Genomic DNA, 19,942 nt, shown 5'->3' with positions numbered 1-19,942 from the left:
GTCACAGCAAAATAGGGGCAGATTCTTGGAGAATTGTCCCACTAATTTAGTACCAATTGATGTAGTAACACTCTGAAACTGTAAGAATTGGGTTCATCTAATGGAACATATAAGGTTATTAGAGCTCTAATTTTTCAAGGACTCTTGGATAGAATCAAAATGGATAAGGTTAAACATTTATCTGACTTGTAAGAAGCAGCAATCAAGGAAATATTTTAGGGTCCTCAGCTGACATTCCTCCACTCTGCAGATTTAGCAGCTTGCGATCACCAAAGGCTTTTATCAGGGTAGGAAAGAACATTGCCTTGATTCATTTAATAATGATAATGATGATAAAGTTGGAAGGGACCTTGGAGGTCATCTAGTCCAACCCCCTGCTCAGGCAGGAAACCCTATACCATTTCGGACAAATGGCTGTCCAGTTTTTTCTTAAAAAATTTATTAAAGCTTTCCAGTACACCTCTTGAAGTGATCAAAAAGGATTCTTCATAGTTTGTTAACTTTTTTCTTCTTCTTTCATTGATCATTTTGTTTCAATCCTTTCAACTTTTTTTTTTTAAAAAAACACACACTATGTATGTGTGCTTTACTCCAACATGGCAAAATAAAGCAGAAATGAGCACAAACACTTTCCTATCTTAAAATCAGAAGTTACTAAGAAATCAAGCATTTTAGCAACTGAAAGTGTATGGATTACTAGGATATATCAGACATGGCAACTTCCAAGGTCTGCAAACTAGATCCTCTGTTTTGATAACATAAATTTATTGTTTACAAAATCAGATTATGCCAAAGTGGATAGTCATGTCTTTGAAGATTAGAAGAGTTCAAGTATAAGAATGGATGCATCTTTAATGCTTCTGGAGAATATATCTTGTCATGTTAAGGAAAAAATAAGCTTGAAAAGAATCTGCACAAATTGCATAGAAAAAAATGGCAACTATAGAGATAATGTCACTATGAATAGAAGTTTTATATATAATAATATAAAAAATACCAGCTTTGTAGCATCATAGATGAGAGTAAGATTCTTCTTTAACCAGTGGTGGGATTCAGCCAGTTCACATCACTTCGGCAGAACTGGTAGCAATTTTTTTTGTTGCCCAGGCTCAGAATGGACTTGCGGAAGCATCATCCACATAGAGAACCGGTTGTTCACATGTTTAAATCCCACCATTGTCTTTAACCACGAGAAAGCTATACTGGATTTGGATATGATGGTGATTCTCTACAAAAGTTATGTTTGACTAGTTTAATGGTTCAGCATGAGAGCCTGCCTTTACATGTCTGTTACCCTTTTCAAGAAAAACACACAGATTACCACTGTTACAGACAATAATATAAATAATATAAATGTTTCTTAAATTTAATTATCAAAATGCTTCATCAGATGACAAATGTGAAAATTCAAATGCACATAAAATCTTTAGATGCTCAGAAACAGACTCAGTCAAGTCATCTGAGGTATTCTGGTATTTATTCATTTATTTTGGAAATCTTGGTGTACTTCAATATCAGAAGCAATATGTTTCTTGTCTCTTTGCAGGAAGGCATGTCAGCAGATTTTTAAGTATTTTTATTATTATGAATCCAGACATATACACTCCCGCATAGGGAACATTATTAACTGAAGCAAAGATTCTGCTGATTTAGAACAATCATGAACATTATTTGTGTTAAGTATTTATGTCCCAGTGTTTCATTATCTTCAAAGCTTATTTCAAATTCAGTCCCTATATCAACACATCCTTTTACTAAAAGGCCTTTTATTGAAAATTAACCATTTAAAGAATGTTTGTACCCTGACATTCCAATGGTATGCACCCATTCAGGACCAGAATAGTTCAGAATTAAATATAAAAAAGCATTACATTGTATAATTTTACAAACAAGTTTGTCTTTTTTTAAAAATGACCAAAATTTGAGAAAAAACAGGAGAATCTTAGAAAAAACATGAAGGAATTTGATTCCAACTGCACTAATTATAAGATATGCTAAAAATTAATAAATTATCTACAGTATTGTTTGGCTTTAGAAAGCAACAAGCAACACATTTGGTCAATACTTAATCCCTTCTCTTAGAGTATCAAGTTGTCTTTGGATTGTTTTGAGGAACAGAGATTCAAATAGAAAGGAACAGGCAGAGAAGAGGTTTTAAAATGGAGCTCACAGAGAGCCTCCATCTGGAAGAAAAAGACCTATTTGTAGTGTGAAATTGAGAGGAAGCAACAGATCCTTCACCATGTGACTCATCACTTATGAATATAAAAATAGCTGACATTAGGTTGAAAGACAACAGGGCTTGCCTATTTTTCTTTCATCCAGTGATGGGTCAATGCCTACCATTAATCTCCAACCCAGAAAGTAATGGCATATAGAACAGGTTGTGATAGGCACACATTATCATTGCACATGTGATTGCACACCCCATTCATCCATAACCTCTGACTCTGTACATCTTCTTTTGTAGGAAGGATATACACTATATGGAGAGCCAAAGTTGTTACAGGTGACTCTACTTAGCAGCTACCATTAGTGCCATAAGAAAGTATCCAGATTCCAATGGGTTTCAGGGTATATTAACTTAAGGCCCATACAATTTTTTCTGGGTGCTAAAGTTCCTAAGGCCATTTCTGCAAAACAAGTGTGTGATGAAAAATGGGAAAGGTTCTAAATCTCACACTCACTACATTTCACATTCAAGCTTTTGCATTGTTTGGTATTCCCTTTTTTCATCTGTTTTCAAAGTTAAGAACACATTTATGTGACTCGGATTGTTCAGATTGAGTACACACCCCTGAAAGTAAGTTCCACTGAAATTGGTGGGACTTGCTTTTAAACAAATGTGTTAATGAACAAATTAAAATGTAAAAGCTGAATGCTGAGTGGAAATTAGGAAGGATCTTAAAAAAATGAAACTCCTACTTGGAGCACTTTATCATTTTCCTAGTTTAATCAGAATAATTGCTGGGTGATGCTTTCTGAGCAAGGCTTTTTTGTTGTCTTTCCTAAAAAATTCCACTTTATTAGTGCACCTGATATATCCTTTTAATGGTCCCTTTTGCAGCAAAGTCACTTCTATTGTGCTTAAAACATTCCAGATTTCTTGTTCCTCTTGGCTTCTGCTATGTGTAGCGTTGTTACCAAACACGACACTTTTTCACAGGATCCATATAATCTTTATCAGTACATTTAAAGGCCTCAGAAAACTCCAGGTTGTTCTGCAGTGATCCCAGAACCCTTCAGAGCAAGAAAAACAAAAACACAATTTGGTATTGCTGACTCTATCTTAAAGATCAACATTTAAGAAGAAAAAAATGTCATGCTGGCTTTCTTCCATTTTCTAAATGCTAAAAGCACATGTGTAGCAAATTAACTATAATTTCTATTATTTCATATGCTGTATTTAGCACAGTCTAAGTCTTGGTGGCATCTCTGATGCTTGACCAGAAACCATACATTGGATACCTGACTATAAAATAAATCCAAATTAAAAAGAAATTGCCCTTGTAGACTAAGACAGGCACTTACAGATTGCAACATATCTGGCTGAAAAAAATTAGACATATGTTTCAAGTTATGATAGAATTAGATGTAATCTTTCCCAACTTGTCATGCTGCTGCCAATAATAGGATAAAGATCTTCCCTAACTGAAACCTAATCTGGAAACACTCCAGAATAAGAAAAATATTTTTTTAAAAAATGATGCCAGCTTCAGAATGTTCATGCTGCTTTCATGAAACATTTACAGTAATTACATAATGAAGCATGACTAAAACAAAATGATTCACTTTCAAAACTGATATAAAACAGAGCAAAATTTTGTCCACTTCTGAAATTTTGTTGATGGCTCATGTATGATAAACATATTGTCTATCATTAGACCATTTAATTCAATAGAAACTGAAAACGCTTCTTTTCAAATACAGGTAGTCCTTGACTTATGACCACAATTGAGCCCAAAATTTCAGTTGTTAAGTGAGTTTTGCCCTATATTATGACATTTCTTGCCACAGTTGTTAAATAAATCACTGCAGTTGATAAGTTAGTAACATGGTTGTTAAGTGAATCTGGTTCCTGCATTGACTTTGCTTATTCAAAGGCTGCAAAAGGGAATCACATGATCCTGGGACACTGCAATGGTCATAGCATCTGAATTTTGATCACATGATCATGGGGATGCTACAAAGGTCATAAGTGTGAAAAATGGTCATAAGTCACTCTGTTCAGTGCCATTGTAATTTTGAACGGTCACTAAGTGAACTGTTGTAAGTCAAGGACTACCTACAGTAGCGTGGAGGCTGTTGTTATGGATAGACTTTTCAAACAGCCAGTTTGTACTAGCTGAGAACATGTTGAACTTATTTAAATCTTCCAACACGTCTCTTCTCCTCTGCCCCAAATCCTATAGTGCCCTCCAAAACTCATTTGGACATGGACTTATATATGGTGCACTCTTTATGCCACCTTGGTGTGTGGTGCTGATGCTGATCAAAAAAAGTCAATATGGTAACTGTACAGTTACTATTGTCATCTTGATTATTTTTTTTAACTCTTCCCTCCCTGCAGGATGTCCTTGTCTATTGTTGCTAGTAGAATGGCACTGGCTGCACTAGAGAGGAGGGAGCATTTGGGAAATTATGTCTGCTTGCACTGGGAATGCAAATTGTTCCAGGAACAAGAAGTGGGAGGAGGAAATTAGCCAATACTGAATGAGGAAGAAAAAAAGAAAGAAAGAAAGAAGAAAGACAGCACTTTGCTGCTACAAAGCCCTATACATTAAGCATGGCATTAATTTATGAAGACAAGGGACATACTTTAATTTGCAAATATATAATAGTGTTGTTTTCAAAGGTTCATTTGGACACTTACCTGAATTTGCCAGGGCTGTGTACATCAGTTTTAATAGAATTGACAGCATATTCTGGCCTGTACATCCCACACCATACCTTTGAAAACATAACAAAACAAAAAAAGTTTGCAGAAAATATGATTTAATTGAAGTTGCTACTTTCACTTTTCTGAGGCCAAAGCTGTGACATGGAATAGAACGTGGATATAGTGTGTGGAATATTAATACAGTAGTTGATCTGTACAAGCAGCTTGCCCCACTGCCAGTCTAAGTTACTGATCATTTCTTGGAGCAGGGATGCATAACAAAGTCCTCTGTCTGCCTTCAGACCACTAGGAAGGCAACCTTGCCCATCTGTTCCTGCTACTCATCAGAACTTGAGTGTTTCAAGTTGTGACAGCTCAAATGGCACAGTCTGGTTTACCTGCTGTGCTTCATCTCATTGTAAAGAACCGTTCTCTATTCTAATCAGCTACTATGCATCCTGGCAGGAGTGTGCCTTCCCCTCCAGTTCCCTTTCCTCTGTAGCCATTTGTTTTTTCCAAGTTCCCCAGTGGAGTGATGAAAACCTAGCCTTATTTTTTTTAATAGGCTCACTGATGAAGCAATGAAAGGATGGACTTGAAACTGACAGTGTTCTGCCATTTTGTTACTCTGACCCAAGGGACTTGAATATTTGCAAAATAGCGGTCAATCCCTTCCCAATCCCCTTCCCTTCCCGCCAGGGGAAACCACCAGTTATGGACTATTGGAAACACAGTCGAAAACATCACCCTGGCCAAAGTGAAGGAATGGACTGAAATCTGCAAAGGGATTTCCTAAGCTGGCTTCATTGTCAGCTGGTTTATGGGACAGGAATCAAGCCGCTTAAGTCTGCTACGCGGAAAAGTTCTTAGACAACTTCTAGATACAAAGTGCTCTAAAAACAAAGTCGAGGGTCACAGGCGAGTTGGTTTCCTTGGCTCACCTCCTTGGTTCACCTCCAGAAAGCATTCATTCACAGAGTAGTGATTAACTTAATCTGACAGGCCACACACTTCTCGGTCTGACGGCCATGAAGGCAGTCGCCTTAGCAATCCTGCCAGTTCATGTTAGAAGGAGAAGAGCCAGCCGGCTGTTTCCATCTTAACTGTGAAATTGTGACTCAAAATAATTTGCAAAGCTTTCAATCAAGCCCAAGCATAATACCTGTGCAAAATTCAGAAAGAATAGTTGTTTGTGGTTGAGGTCAAGCCCAGGAAGCAGTTTCTCTTCTCCATTCTTCTGTACATAAGATTCATAGGCCTGGCAAATAAAGAGAAAAGGGGAAAGACTTTACTGTTTTGAAACAGGACAACCTTAATACAAGTAAGCATCACTGAATTCAGCTCCCAGGTAAACATGCATTGGAAAGAAGGCTAAGAGGTCTGAACTATCATAAGAATCAAGGGTATTACATTGATTTACCAATGTCCACTTAATAAACAGGAAAGGAGAGAATCAGTCCAGCATAGGGGGATCACTAGCTTTTCCTTTAAAAATGCCTTGTTTCCATCTCCTTTAAAAACATGGGCAGAGGGTAATGTTCAAGTAGAGCTCAGGGACTCTTCCTGCCATGCTTGATTAGTATGCTGACATGCAAATAGTCTAACATGGAAGAAAGCAAAGACACTATTCACACATTCATTGTTTCAATAGATCAGCGTTAAAGTAGTAAACCAACTTTGTCAGTGTTTTTTTTAATGCTGCTTACATTGCCAGCTAGTTTTGAGACACAAACATATACAAACGTACATACTGGACACTGGTAGATAATGTGACCAGAAGAAAATGCCACATGAGTATTTTACTACTGCTTTTAATAAATCAAATGGCCATTTCTCCAAATTCCATTTCTATCTATGTTTGTTTCAAAATCCTTTTGAAATTTCATTCTGAAAGGTAGTGTTCCTCTAAAACACGGGGGTCAAGCTCGATCACGTCACGTGATATATTGTAACATTTTTGCCTTTGTGGAGCCGGGGTGGGCATGGCCTGCGCATGAAGCATCTGGCCTGTGGGTTGCCAGTTTAACACCCCTGTTCTAAAAGGTCCATCCTGTCTGATTCCAATAGATGAATAAAATGTTTCTCTTATCATCTTAATGTCCATCGTCAATACCATCCCTGCTATATTAATAAGATTGTGGGATGCCTTGATTACTCAGGTTATTGTGTGTATGTTATTTGCCAGACTAAACACAAAAGGACTGATGGTAAAACTCCTATTCAACATAATACCACTGGAAGTCACACTCTCAAGAGAATTTCATTGTGAGTCTTAGAGAGTTTGCCTCCCTCATTCTCAATTTGGCATGCCACATAGAATATAAAATGTTTTTCAATCTGTTCTAAAATGTCAGTTTCTTTTACTTGGCAATGAAAGTTACATTTTGCGGATTGTGGAGCTCTACCACAACTTTTATCCCCATCAGATTTTTTTCAGATTAGCTCACACCTCCAATATATCAGGATTTGTGTTCAATCTTTATACTTTGTCTTTCCAGTTTGATCCCCCAGCCTATGATGGATCGTAATGAGAAAGAATATAACTCTATGCTTATCCGTAGAATGTGATGGTAGAATGTGGTAGAATGTGATGTCCCACAACTCCTTCCATAAAATATAAAGTTAAATCTAAAACCAAGTACATTAAATGAATGTATGAATGAACTCATATATACAGTATTACCATTAGTAAAAAGATAGGAATGATTTTGCACTAGTATGAAACATACAATCAATAAGAAAAAAATAGATCTTTTCGGTAGCTTATTCTTGTACATCTTATCATGGTTTACTGATTGAAAAATTGCTTAGTGAAATAATAGAGTAATGTATCTTTGGGGGGCCATTAAACATACATAAATTCATGGATCTTAGCAGAATTGCAGAGTATTATCTTTCTTATCCTGGCTGGGGATGATGAATCTAGTACAACATTTAAGGAGAGCAAATGACGGAGGAAGCAAGTGCGTAATTCCCATTTCACAATATATTGTATACAGAACTTGCACAACTATACATTGAAAATAATCATGACATGCACCAGAGGTGAAAGATATGGAAATAAAGGACAGGAAGAGAGGAAAGTTGGAGATAGAGCAGATTTGGGGGATACATTTACCAATTATGCATTGAAAAGCAATGTACATAAGTTTATATGAAAAAAAACCTTTAGGGTTTTAATAAACCAGACCTGTGTCAAAGAAACACCATTGGAAACCTGTATTTCAATGAATATATTGCAAGAAATAATCATTTCAGTTGTGAAGAAAGAGAAAATAGCCATTTCTCACCCTGTATGCTTGTCTAATGCCACCGTTGTCAGCAATATTTTCACCAAGAGTATTGATTCCATTGAGCTGAAAGGAAAAAGGAAGAAATGAAAACTGACCCTGGTTTTCTTTTTATTTTTTTCTTTCACTATAAAACTAACTAAAAATGATCAAATTCCAAGAAGAATGCCTTCAAAGTCAAAATGGAATAAAAATTATGAAATCTAAAGGGAAATGTTTCATTACTGATTTCCATGAAAGGAATCCCACAGAAAAGGGAAGGTCTGTAATATGATTTATTGCACAACTGGTTCAAATAGTCCACAATATATAGATTTTCTTTCTTCACATATTCTGTTTTCTATAAAATTGGACTTCTGCTTGCACAAAATAAACACGCCATATTGCATACATCTCAAGCTGAATGCTGGGAAATGGTTGTTATGGTTCTTGAAACCCATCAGCAGGAATTTCCATAAGGATACGCAGCCACAATGAAAGAAATTGAACATAAAACTCTATTTACGTGCAAAGGTAGAGATGTATAGACTGCTAACAGAACAAAAATGATAGAACTTGACATTGTTGCCTTGAGAATACATATCTATTGATTATATTTATATATTCCATAATCAATTGATCAATATTTTCTACTGTAGAGAGAACAATATAGGTGTACAATAGATTTAGATGAAGTGAAATTCCAGGTAACTGAAATGAATAACCCTTATTGAACTGCTGATACTTTAATTCTGTACTAATCTGGAAAGTAAGCCATCTTTAGTAATAAATGGGAGGCATAAAGCTGAGCTTATAATAGAAAGCAGATAAGGCTTTGTTGTGTATGAAGGTAAGGGGTAGGATTTGATTCTTGCTTGCTGGAGTTTTTTGTGTGTAAAAGGGGAAAAATTGCATAAAATCTGTTTTTTAAAAAATATATATATTAAGCTAATTTTGGGCTTACTCTCCATGTTTTGTGACAAAATGGTAGAAAATGATGTCTCTTATTTTTATCCATAATTGCAAAACAAAACAAGATGAACATATCAGAGCTTGTGTACAGCCCTAGAACTTTGTGTGTTGCCCATTTTAACAAAATTTTGCTTCCATGGGCTCTTTTTTCCACTTTTTCAAACATTACTATGAATAGAAGCTTGAAAAGATTATATTTAATTAATCACAGCATGTTTTATAGCTGAACCTGATGGTAAATATTTCAAATTTGTATCCCGCATTAGACCTGTTTAAAACTTTAAAATTCTCAGAAGTGGAGTAAACTTAAAATTAAAATGCCTGAGCACTTTTGTATTTAGATATTTTTAAATTACAGCTGCAATACATAATACATTCTCTAAAATACATTCTATATACATGTAATATATCAAAATACATATTTTAAATCTTAACCACCTTAAAAAAATCTATGCACATTAGACAATAATGCTATCTGGACAGACATGTACAGTTATGCCAGTTAACCGAAGACCAAACTTAAGTTAGGATCAAATAAGGATCAAACTGGTTTAAAAAAATAGTTGAAATGAAGCAGGACTTCTACAGTTCAGATAAATGTTTTGCAAACAAGCTCCCATCTTCTCCTTTCAGGAGTGTGAGCTGATAAGGACAGAAAAGCATGAGTCTGAAGCTAAATTTTGGATTGTGTCTGTATGTGTGTGTCGATGGATATTTCAGATTTGTATGTCTATCTGCCAGTCAGTTCCAGCCTGCATCAGTTTAATATTATGTTCAAACTGGAGTCCATTGAATTTTAGCAGATGAACTTGAGAAGTGACAACCATCCAATGCTGAGCTTATCTTTAAGGAAACAAATTTCATAATCAATTTGATAGATGACACAAATGTCCAAACATGTTTAGATATACTGAACAGAAATCCAGTCTTCCAAGAACTGTTTCCTTAATTATACATGCTTTGTTGCATAATAAAACATAAGGCTACACCCAAAATATACATAATAAATTTTGTATTAAACAAACCACATACGTTTTGTCCACTAGCTAGATCCCATGTGAAATTCCCATACTGATATATCATGCACCGAGACTGACTTTTAAAATTGTTTGCAGATTCTTGACTCCACCAGTCTATGAGGTCCCCTTCTGCGTTAAAATTTCTGCCTGAAATAATGTATATGAATAAATAATTACAAAGACATAGATAATAAACTGCATTATATCTCAGCTAAATATGCCAAGAGTGTAGGGTTTCTTTTAGAAAACTTGCCTAAAGACTTCAAGGTAGAATCCAATATATGCAAAGTGTGATTTGCTGTACAGGTAGTTCTCAATTTATGAACACAATTGGGACCAGAACTTCTCTGGCTAAATGATGGGTTGTTAAGTAAGTCATTATGTGACCATACCCAATTTTACAACCTTTTTTTTGCCATTATTGTTACACAAATCTGGCTTTTCTCATTGACTTTATTTCTTGGAAGCCAGGTAAAAAGGTCACAAATGGTGATCAGATGACTGCTGGATGCTGTGACCTTCATAATTGCAAGCCGCTTGCCAAACACCTGATTCATGATCATGAGATCATAGGGATGCTGCAATGGTTGTAACTATGAGGACCAGTCACAAGTCACTTTTTTCAGCATAGTTGTAACTTCAAACATAAGTTGAGCACTACTTCCTTGTGCCACATCCTTTTCTATATTAAAAAAAGTAATTTGTGCTGCTCTGGAGTTTATATACTGCTGCATCCATTTTCAGGCTCACCTTGCATCAGTAAATATGTAGTGAATCCACAGCTTGGAAAGCTAGTCTACCCTCATCAACTGAAATTGCTTTGGAACCAGTTACTATTTCTCAGCCCAATTTACCATATAGGCTTGTTGTGGGGATAAAATGTAAGGAGGTACTCAGGTAAAATGAGTTTTAATTTGTGAAGAAAAAGGAAGGATATAAATGAGATCACTCACTCACTCACTCAGTCAATCAGTCAATCAATTTTTTCCCTAGTGCAAATGTTATTGAAAAATAACACAGCAATATCTTGTTTCCCCTTGAATTCTTAATGTACCATATTTTCCGGCGTATAAGACGACTGGGCATATAAGATGACCCCCAACTTTTCCAGTTAAAATATAGAGTTTGAGCGAGAGTGGGGGGGGGAGAGAAAACTTGATGAGTAATATGCCAAACCACATGTGTAAAGGAATAAAATAGAATACCCGTATTTTCCGGCGTATAAGACGACTGGGCGTATAAGACGACCCCCGACTTTTGAGAAGATTTTCAGGGTTTAGAAAGTCGTCTTATACGCCGGAAAATATGGTACATTTATGAAATCTTGTGTGTGTTTGTGTGTGCGTGTGTTTTGTCTTACCATTGTCATCAAAGCCATGGGTGATTTCATGTCCAATGACCATGCCAATTCCACCAAAATTCAGGGACTTAGGCTGTGATGCACTAAAGAAGGGTGGCTGCAAGATACCTGCAGGAAAAACTGTATAGAAAAATGAGACCAGGGATTTCAGTATTAATACCTTGTATACCTACAGAACTTTAAAGCAGAATAAATTTTAGTAAGGAAATAACTGGAGATCAAATTCAGTTATTGCTCTTTTTGCATTGTGCTTATATCCATCTGAGAGTCATTTTCATTATAGCAAGATCTAAATGTATAATGGCTCACTCTTGATTCTGTCAATTGCTATGTCATCTAGGAGGACCCAGAAATTAAAGATGACACAAGGAAAACTTTTAACAAGGAAAGAACATTTGCTATTCAATTTCTATTTTGTCTGAGTTTTGTCTAAGGAGAGGATTGAAAATTTAGATGAGCTGGTTGAAGGAGAAGGATTATATTTCATTTTAATAGATACACAGTGGTCTTGAATGAATTCATATTTGTAGGACAAACAGATTTTATATTAGAATATGAAGTAATTTGCCAGGGATCTGATTGAATTTCTAACTATTATTTTTGAGGAAATCTGGAAAATCAGTGAAGTATAAAGATTAGAGAAGATTAAATATTGTCCCTGTCTTCAAAATAGGGGGTAAATAATGATACTCAATGATATTGAGATCGTTGAATACTAGAAGATTCTACAGCATATTATAAAGCAACCAATGTATAAGCTCTCTAAAAACAAGATATTTCATAATAAACATCCAAAGCAAGACAAATTTACAAAGATATTTTAACTGCCCATAATTTAGTGGATGTCAGATTAAGTGGAACCATTTCAGACAGGATATAAACTCCCCACTTCTAAATAATAGACAAGTATGTTGCATCTGATGTAGAATAGATAAAGCAGTTTCATTCACATTAATTGTACCACATTTGTGGTGAGTTATTTCACTTACGTAATGATGCCATAATAAACATTATGCCATTTAGGTCAATTTACATCACTTGTTCAATTATGTTATTAAGCAAATCATCATATGATGCAATATGCAATTTAATGGATATTTGGGAGTAACAGACATTTGATTCCTTCAATTGAACAATTAAGATTTGATTTATAATTTCATTTTTTAAGTAGGCAATTTGTGTTAAATCTACTTTTTTTCCAATATAAAATTTTTATTATTTTTCATCATAAAAAAAACATCACAAATGTTACACAATGCTATATGAAAGATCCCGCAGGTAGTTTATGAACATAATGTATCTTGATTTTAGCTGTGAACATAATATATCTTGAGTTTAGCAAAGCATTTGACAAAGCATTTCATACTTAATTAGTCATACTAATTAAGTATGAAATAAATAGCAAAACACCATATCAGACAGTGGTCATTATTGGCTCCTTATCAAATGTGAATGAGAAATTGTTATTCCATAGTGTTCAATCTTCAATATTTTTTAATGATTTGGAAGAAGTGGAGGGAATGCTTAAGAAGATGAAACAAAACTAGGAATGAGACCTAATATTCTGAAAAACAGAAACAAAATTCAAAATAATCTGAATAGATTAGAGAACTCTAACCGAGAGTTACAGTATATATCTTTTAAATGAAAATGTATTCATTTTCAAAATATCAAAAGTCTGACTTCTGATTTAACTGTCACTTTAGGTATGACTGCAAACTTTAAATGATGTGGTGATATTCCATGTTTATAGCTCTGATGCATAAAAGTGTATATGAATAAAGTATGCTTTCAATTCTATGGGAAATGTTTTTAAAATCTCCATCTTTCCCCACTTTGAAAAAGCATTTTCAATGTGACTTTGAAAATACTCTGTACAGACTGAAGTTCTTTTCAGTTGACTGATTAGCATTAAATTTTAATTTTCAGTTTCTTGATGTCACACTGGTGAGGTAATTTTGGATAAACCACTCATCCCTAGTTATTCATTTCTTCTTGGGAAACTGCTCATTGGCTTATGAAAGGTATTTTACAATTTTCCAGGATATCTTTGAAGATTGAGGTAATAACATTAATCAGTGCTATGATTATATAACAGCATTAGCTCTTCTAAATTTGTTTAGTTAAAATAGGGCTAAAACAAACTCAGAACATAAAGAGTTACAGTTGCTGAGACTGAGTAACAATATTACTAAATTTCAACATTTTTTACAAAGAAGTTGGAAATAGTCTGAATACTATTAAACTCCCAGCTTTCCTGCATAAAACAGCCTCCAGATTTTCAGTCCATGTCCATTCGGGAATGTTATTTTTCTATAATAATTTTTTAAAATGCTGCCTTTGGTTAAAAAGGATTGCCTTCCTCTGACGTGAGAAATGAAATCAGTGCTCTTGGGAAGGTCTCTCTCCCTTCCAATTTTTTTTTCCTCTGTTGAACCTATCAGGCTGATATTTCACAATTTCCAAAGGAAAACAGAATTAAATAGACATTTCCTTTCCAAACCAGACCTTTAAAACAAGTAGCCAAGATAAATCACAAAAGATTATAATACCACCTCAGATAAGAACTGCATTCTACATAGCAAGTTATTGAGCTTCTGGTTAAAAGCATGAGCTGTCCAAAAAACATGTAATAGTATCTGAGCTTCAGTATAGAAAGATGAGCAGACAGAAAGGAGATGAATTCCAAATCCTGACCCAATCCTGGGATTTGACGGGAGGCTAAAAATAACTTTCTCCTTCCCAAGTGATTAGACCAGCTTCTTCCAAGCTAACATCCTCCTCATGTGTTGGACTACAACTCATCAGCTTGGTTGGGTGCAATTGTAGACAGTCCATCTGGAGGGCAGCAGATAGGGAAGGCTAGATTAAGCAATATTCACTTACCAATTTGATTCCTGTTAGGTGAATAAAATGCATTGACAACAGCAGCTCCAGTTATCCATCTGCAGAAAATTTAATTAATGCATGAAAATGTTAAAGTTGACATCCAGGGGAGGAGGAGACACAATAGATTTTAATTCCTCTAAATCTGGATAACATTTAAAAAAACATATGAAGGGCATACTTCTGGTGATTTAAAGAAGAACCATAACAAGGCTGCAACTTTGCAGAGCATTTTATTTGGTAACGGGCTTCTTCATTAGCTTGGCTGGGAATGATAGACTGGATGATGGCTACATATTTGCTGTCAATCTGCAGCAAATCTTTCAATCTTTTCATACATAAATGACCCTCACTAAGATGAAGTAAGCCACAAGCTAATGTTTATGATGTAAGCCTCCAATGAACCTTGAGCTCTTCTGTTTTTTTTAAGGCACTCTTCTACATATGCAGTAACCACATAAATCTGTTAGCTTTCCATTGTATTTGTCAATAATGGAAGAGAAAGACTAGGCCCTAAAGATGGAATTTTGTCCTGAAATGTTTGTAATATATTTAACAAATATTTTGGAACTGAATCAACATTGCTCACAATGCTTTGTTTTAGGATTACTTAACATATGAAATAAAGTAACTAAATATATCCATAATTAGGAAATTACATCAAAATCATATTGACAGATGTTTAGAGATTCACTCTACTTTGAAGAATAAGCAATGTTCTGCCTGGTTAATTGCTGAGTAAATTGTGCCTGATTAAGATTAACCAAAATGCAAGAGCAATTTAGCTATTATTTCAACATAGTTACACTATTTATTCATAATGAACATTTCTTTATTGGCTTACTTTCAATTAATCAAGACTATGAATAAGCATTCTTTGGATTACTTTATGGTTTATTCCATGTGGCCTGCATGGAAACTAATGTACATGAATTTCGATCTTCTCCTAATCAAGGTAACAAACTTGTTTTTTTCCACAGTAAAAGGTGTTTGACTATCTTGGTAGTTTGCAATTGTGCAATTGGTTTCATACCCTTAATTCTGCATGGCATTCTTCATATAAAAAATGTTCAAGGTCTCATTTCTTCCTCAGAAAGATTTTGGACTTATTCCATGACACTATTTACTCCTATGCATATTGGTATTATTTATACTTATTTCTCATAGTTTCCATTGTTGTACCGTAAATACAAGAGCTCTTGGGTGAATTGATGCACTATGACTATTCTACAGATCACTAATATTGTTTAGACTCACATCACATCATTTGTCAAAAGTGATTTTGCTTGATTATTATAATCTTATAACAAAATAGAAAAACCATTTACTGATAATAATACTGGGTGCTTGAAGATCACCCCATCTACTAATATCTAAAAAAGAGAACATACTGTCCCAGGACTGAGGACTACTGTAAACATATCTTCATCACAGTGAAAGGAATGGAATAGGAATTCAATGTGCCAACAATACTACATAAATCATAATTTTATTACAGTCGTAATAAAAAAGTAATGAATTCTGGAAGCTTTAGTCCAAATACATTTGGAGGCTGAGGTTAACTATCTGAGGTTAACTATCCTGTGTATTCACTTACATATGCACAGGGACTATGACTAGAGTTTTATGGGGATCAAGCACTCCTCATTTTAATCCTGAGCTACAAATATTCTGCTTTATTGGTACGATCCAACTCATCCAGGATTTTGCCTCAATCTGCTCGAGTCTGCCTTGGCCAGACTCAAAGGAGAAAAAAAAGTGCCTTTCTATATAGGAAAAGGAAATGGATCATCAACATATGAAAGGTCTGAGCTAGAAATGACAAAGTTGATTGTGGACTCTATCATCATTACTGATGGGAGAAGACTATCGAGCAACCCAAGCAACCAGAAAGCTTTTGAGCTTCTTCTGCTGTTTAAGGAACCTTGCTTCCTTTACTACTCATCTCCCCTTCTGCAAGATGAAAAGGGTTTTTTTTTTCCTTCTATGGAAAGAAAGGAGGGTTGGATTGATGCTCCACAGAAAAGCTTGCTGAAGGTTATAGAGTCTTCAGTCTTAATGTTTGAACATTGCATATTATTTGGGAGACACAACATTCAGAATTCTTAATCAAATAGAAATTGCTCACATCACACAACTATACTGTGAAACATTCTATAATAGGTCCTTGAGGATGGATTTTTCTCAACATATGTATTTCTTTTCTCACTGTTGCACAGCTGTCAGGTACAGAACTAACAAGGCAGATGTGAGCTCTAGGGAAAGATTACAGAAAAATGACCCCAGATGACTATGTTTATTTCAGCTCATGGAGATTTTCCTAATGCTACGGATGGAATTTTAGAATATTTCTTTATAACAGTACTATTTTTAACCCAATGGCCACACTCAGGAGTGAATGATGGGTTAGGGATTGTACAGGTACATATTTATATGTATACATAAACATTTTTCTCAAAAATACACTGAAGAAATTGGCAGTAGTGGCTGCAACTATGAATAGACTGAGGAAGGAATACAAAGTGGAGAGACATAGCCTAATTATAGGAAGCCATGCATTCCAGGGACAACATGTTTTCCTTTTAGCACAAGGAATGATTACTACATCATAAAGTTGGTTGCCTTTTTGATTACAAATAGATACTACTTACAAACACTCAACAATCCATATTTAAATTCAAACCATGTAAATACGTACTCATCTTTGTCCACTTTGTCTCTAAGTTTCTTTAGCCTTTCCTTCTGGCCAAATTTCAAGTTCTCGATCAAGTTCTCAAAATATTCTTCTTCCTTGTAGTTCAACTTAAATAGAAATAAGAGAGAATGAGCAATAATATTTGTTATACATACAGAAAGACACACATATACACAGAAGCTGTGGAAAATATTAGGAAAATATAGCTAGGTGTGTTATATAAACCTAGACATTGTAGCTAGCTTGCAGTTCAGTGTGTTGTGCCAACCAAGACAATTTAATCCATTTACTAAATAGTTATTCAATCAACTATGGATAAATGTGAGGTGTAATCACAATCAGAGAAAAAGAGAGAGGTGAATATTGCACTTATATTTACAGTTAAAGTATAAGCATATGCAAGTCCTATACATTCCCTAAGGATTCTCAATTTTTCATCTATTTTATAGCCACTATATTATATATTGCACTTTACCTGTAACCACTATGGCTTGTTCTATACAGAATTGTAACTGATTAAGTATACTGTATCCTTCTTTCAGGATATTCAATTCTATTCTCCTCCTTCACTCTATAGCAGATTATCAGTATGTGTTTATTAGATTTTTCTTAGAGATACTTTGATTTACTTCTTGCTGCTTCCATTTAGATTTATTTTGCTCTCCTTTATTTTCTTTCTTTTTCTCTGCACCCTATCAGGCAGCAGCATCTAGCGAAACATGGATGATCTCAAAAAGCTATGTAGGGTTGGACTGAATCAATACATGGATGGTGATTGGGAGTTCCAAGATTGGGAAGTAGATAAAAAATCTCAGAAAAAGGCACTGGAGAATACCTTTGATCTTGTTGCCAAAAAACTGCATAGAGTGTTCATGCAATCAACAAGAACTGAACTTAATTTAAAGAAAATTTTATTTCTGCTTAACCACAATGGGTTATCCTGAGTATGCCTACACTTTCCCCTTGTTTCTCCTTCTAAAAAATAAAGTGGAGTTAGTGAGAAACATGGGTGAACAACAAACAATTTGATGTTTCCATTTCCGCACAGTTCAGAAGAATAAGACTTTTGAGCAAAACAGCTGCATAATTAACTCCCTACTCACTTAGCCATAAATTCCAGTAGATCAAATGTTATCCTGTAAATGCCTACATTAAAGGCATAATACTGGAATAGTAATAAAAGAACACATTATGAAGGTATAAATTAAGGGTTAATTTTAATGTTAGACTGATCAACCAATAGAGTTAATAGAAAGAAATAGAAACAGAATCCCTAAAGTATAAGTCTAATTAAATGCTCAACTAATACATGTGATCTAACAGTTGGTGGAGCCAGAATGAGGTTCTATTTAGAATACAGTAGTGAAAATTTTGATCTGTGTATATTGTTATCCATTCCTTATCATGATGCATTCTACTGTACAACTGTAAAATGGCTTTTATTGTTTTATTTGATTAGACTTCTAACAGTAACAATAGCAATATCTGTACGTATCCTTCAGACCTTTAAATCTGTTTTAATATTCTCTAAGTTTTGCAAGGTAAATTTGTAAAATGCATCTTTTTGATATTTTATCCTCCTAGTTTCAGTTATTATTTAGCATATAAATAGAACTCATCATAATGGCATCTTTAGCTAAATTGATTGAAGTTTATGAAACTATTTTTTAACTAAATGTCATAATCAGATTTTTTTAAAAAGCAGTAAGATTGTTCTGAACTGGCCATGCTAGAGTTTAAGAACTATCCATAAAAATTTATAATTAACCCAACTTGTGGATGTAAAATACTGTAAGCCAGAGATTCAATCCTCTAGGGCCTCTTCTTTATATCTGTCTACACTGTCTCCTGAAAGCTTGTGTTAAGTAATATTCTTGGTATTCCAATATCTTCCATCCAGGAAAGTAAATATGTTTTGTGTAATGTCAAAAGTAACTTCACCACATTCCAGGACAAATGTATCACTGCTGATAAGATGATCTGAATGCATTTTAAACAGTTGCCAGATGAATGTAAAATGGGTCAGACACCTCCTAATTAATAGAAAGTGGCAGCTGTTTAATATGACTATCTTAGTTTATTAATTTGGCTAATTTCTGTAACCCTTTATAAAAGGCATTCATCTTGCATTTGATTTTTAGTCCTTGATTTAATCAAACAATAAAGAATTACTGAATTTAAAAAATAGCAATGGCATATTTTCCTATTAAATCCTTTATCAGAGATGTCTCTACCAATGTAGCTTTCATAAAATAACAGTCATAGGGTTTGCATAATTTTAAAACTCCTAATACTGTAGCCATAAATTCTATTTCTCTGTATGTACAGAACAGTGGATGATTACTAAAATTGTGCAGGATTTTACAATGAATAAGATCTGTGCAAAAGCATCATAACAGGGCATCTTCCTGTGTACTATCTGTCAAATGAGATTTTTTTTAATTTATATCATCAATATGGACACATAATATCTACTGTTTACAATACATTTAATGAATACTTACACCTTTGTACTCCTGGTTTAATTTGTCAGGATTTGTCAGAATCTCATCAGGGTAGCCAATTCGTTCTTTAATTGCCACAGCCTAAAATAAACCATGATGCAAATGGAATCAAATCGTAAATTTAAATAGCACAGAAAATAGTCATAGTTTGTCTTTCAACTGACAATCAGATCTAGCTTTTACAACCAGATCATACTATTGTCTGATGCCAGGATTTTCCTGAAGGTTCTTTTGGGGATTTTCAAAAGATAAATACCGTAACAAAATATAATTAGTTCAGGCAATATTTCTGAATTGCTTTCAGCCTCAGATAGACGGTGCAGAGTCCCTCCTTGTGAAGTGGGGGCAAGGGGTACAA

At 34.6% G+C, this 19,942-nt stretch overlaps 1 protein-coding gene across 1 annotated transcript in view; it reads right to left on the bottom strand.

Moving 5' to 3' along the window:
• Nucleotides 1-1,163: 1,163 nt before the first annotated feature.
• The window catches only part of MME (membrane metalloendopeptidase), a 66,336-nt gene continuing 47,557 nt past the window's right edge, over nucleotides 1,164-19,942 (bottom strand). Inside the window, exons 15-23 of the mRNA XM_015816618.1 lie at nucleotides 19,585-19,665; nucleotides 17,084-17,187; nucleotides 14,386-14,444; nucleotides 11,500-11,619; nucleotides 10,153-10,286; nucleotides 8,170-8,235; nucleotides 6,042-6,137; nucleotides 4,874-4,950; nucleotides 1,164-3,240 (exon numbers count right to left, since the gene is read on the bottom strand). Of these exons, the coding sequence (XP_015672104.1) occupies nucleotides 3,141-3,240; nucleotides 4,874-4,950; nucleotides 6,042-6,137; nucleotides 8,170-8,235; nucleotides 10,153-10,286; nucleotides 11,500-11,619; nucleotides 14,386-14,444; nucleotides 17,084-17,187; nucleotides 19,585-19,665 (837 nt within the window). The 3' untranslated portion in view covers nucleotides 1,164-3,140. The remainder of the gene's footprint in view (nucleotides 3,241-4,873; nucleotides 4,951-6,041; nucleotides 6,138-8,169; nucleotides 8,236-10,152; nucleotides 10,287-11,499; nucleotides 11,620-14,385; nucleotides 14,445-17,083; nucleotides 17,188-19,584; nucleotides 19,666-19,942) is intronic.

Source organism: Protobothrops mucrosquamatus, unplaced genomic scaffold, assembly GCF_001527695.2.
Source record: "Protobothrops mucrosquamatus isolate PMUCROS unplaced genomic scaffold, P.Mucros_1.0 scaffold470, whole genome shotgun sequence".
NCBI classification, from domain to species: Eukaryota; Metazoa; Chordata; class Lepidosauria; order Squamata; family Viperidae; genus Protobothrops; species Protobothrops mucrosquamatus.
Note: the sequence above shows the minus strand (reverse complement) of the source record. Positions and strands in the feature narration are given on the sequence as shown.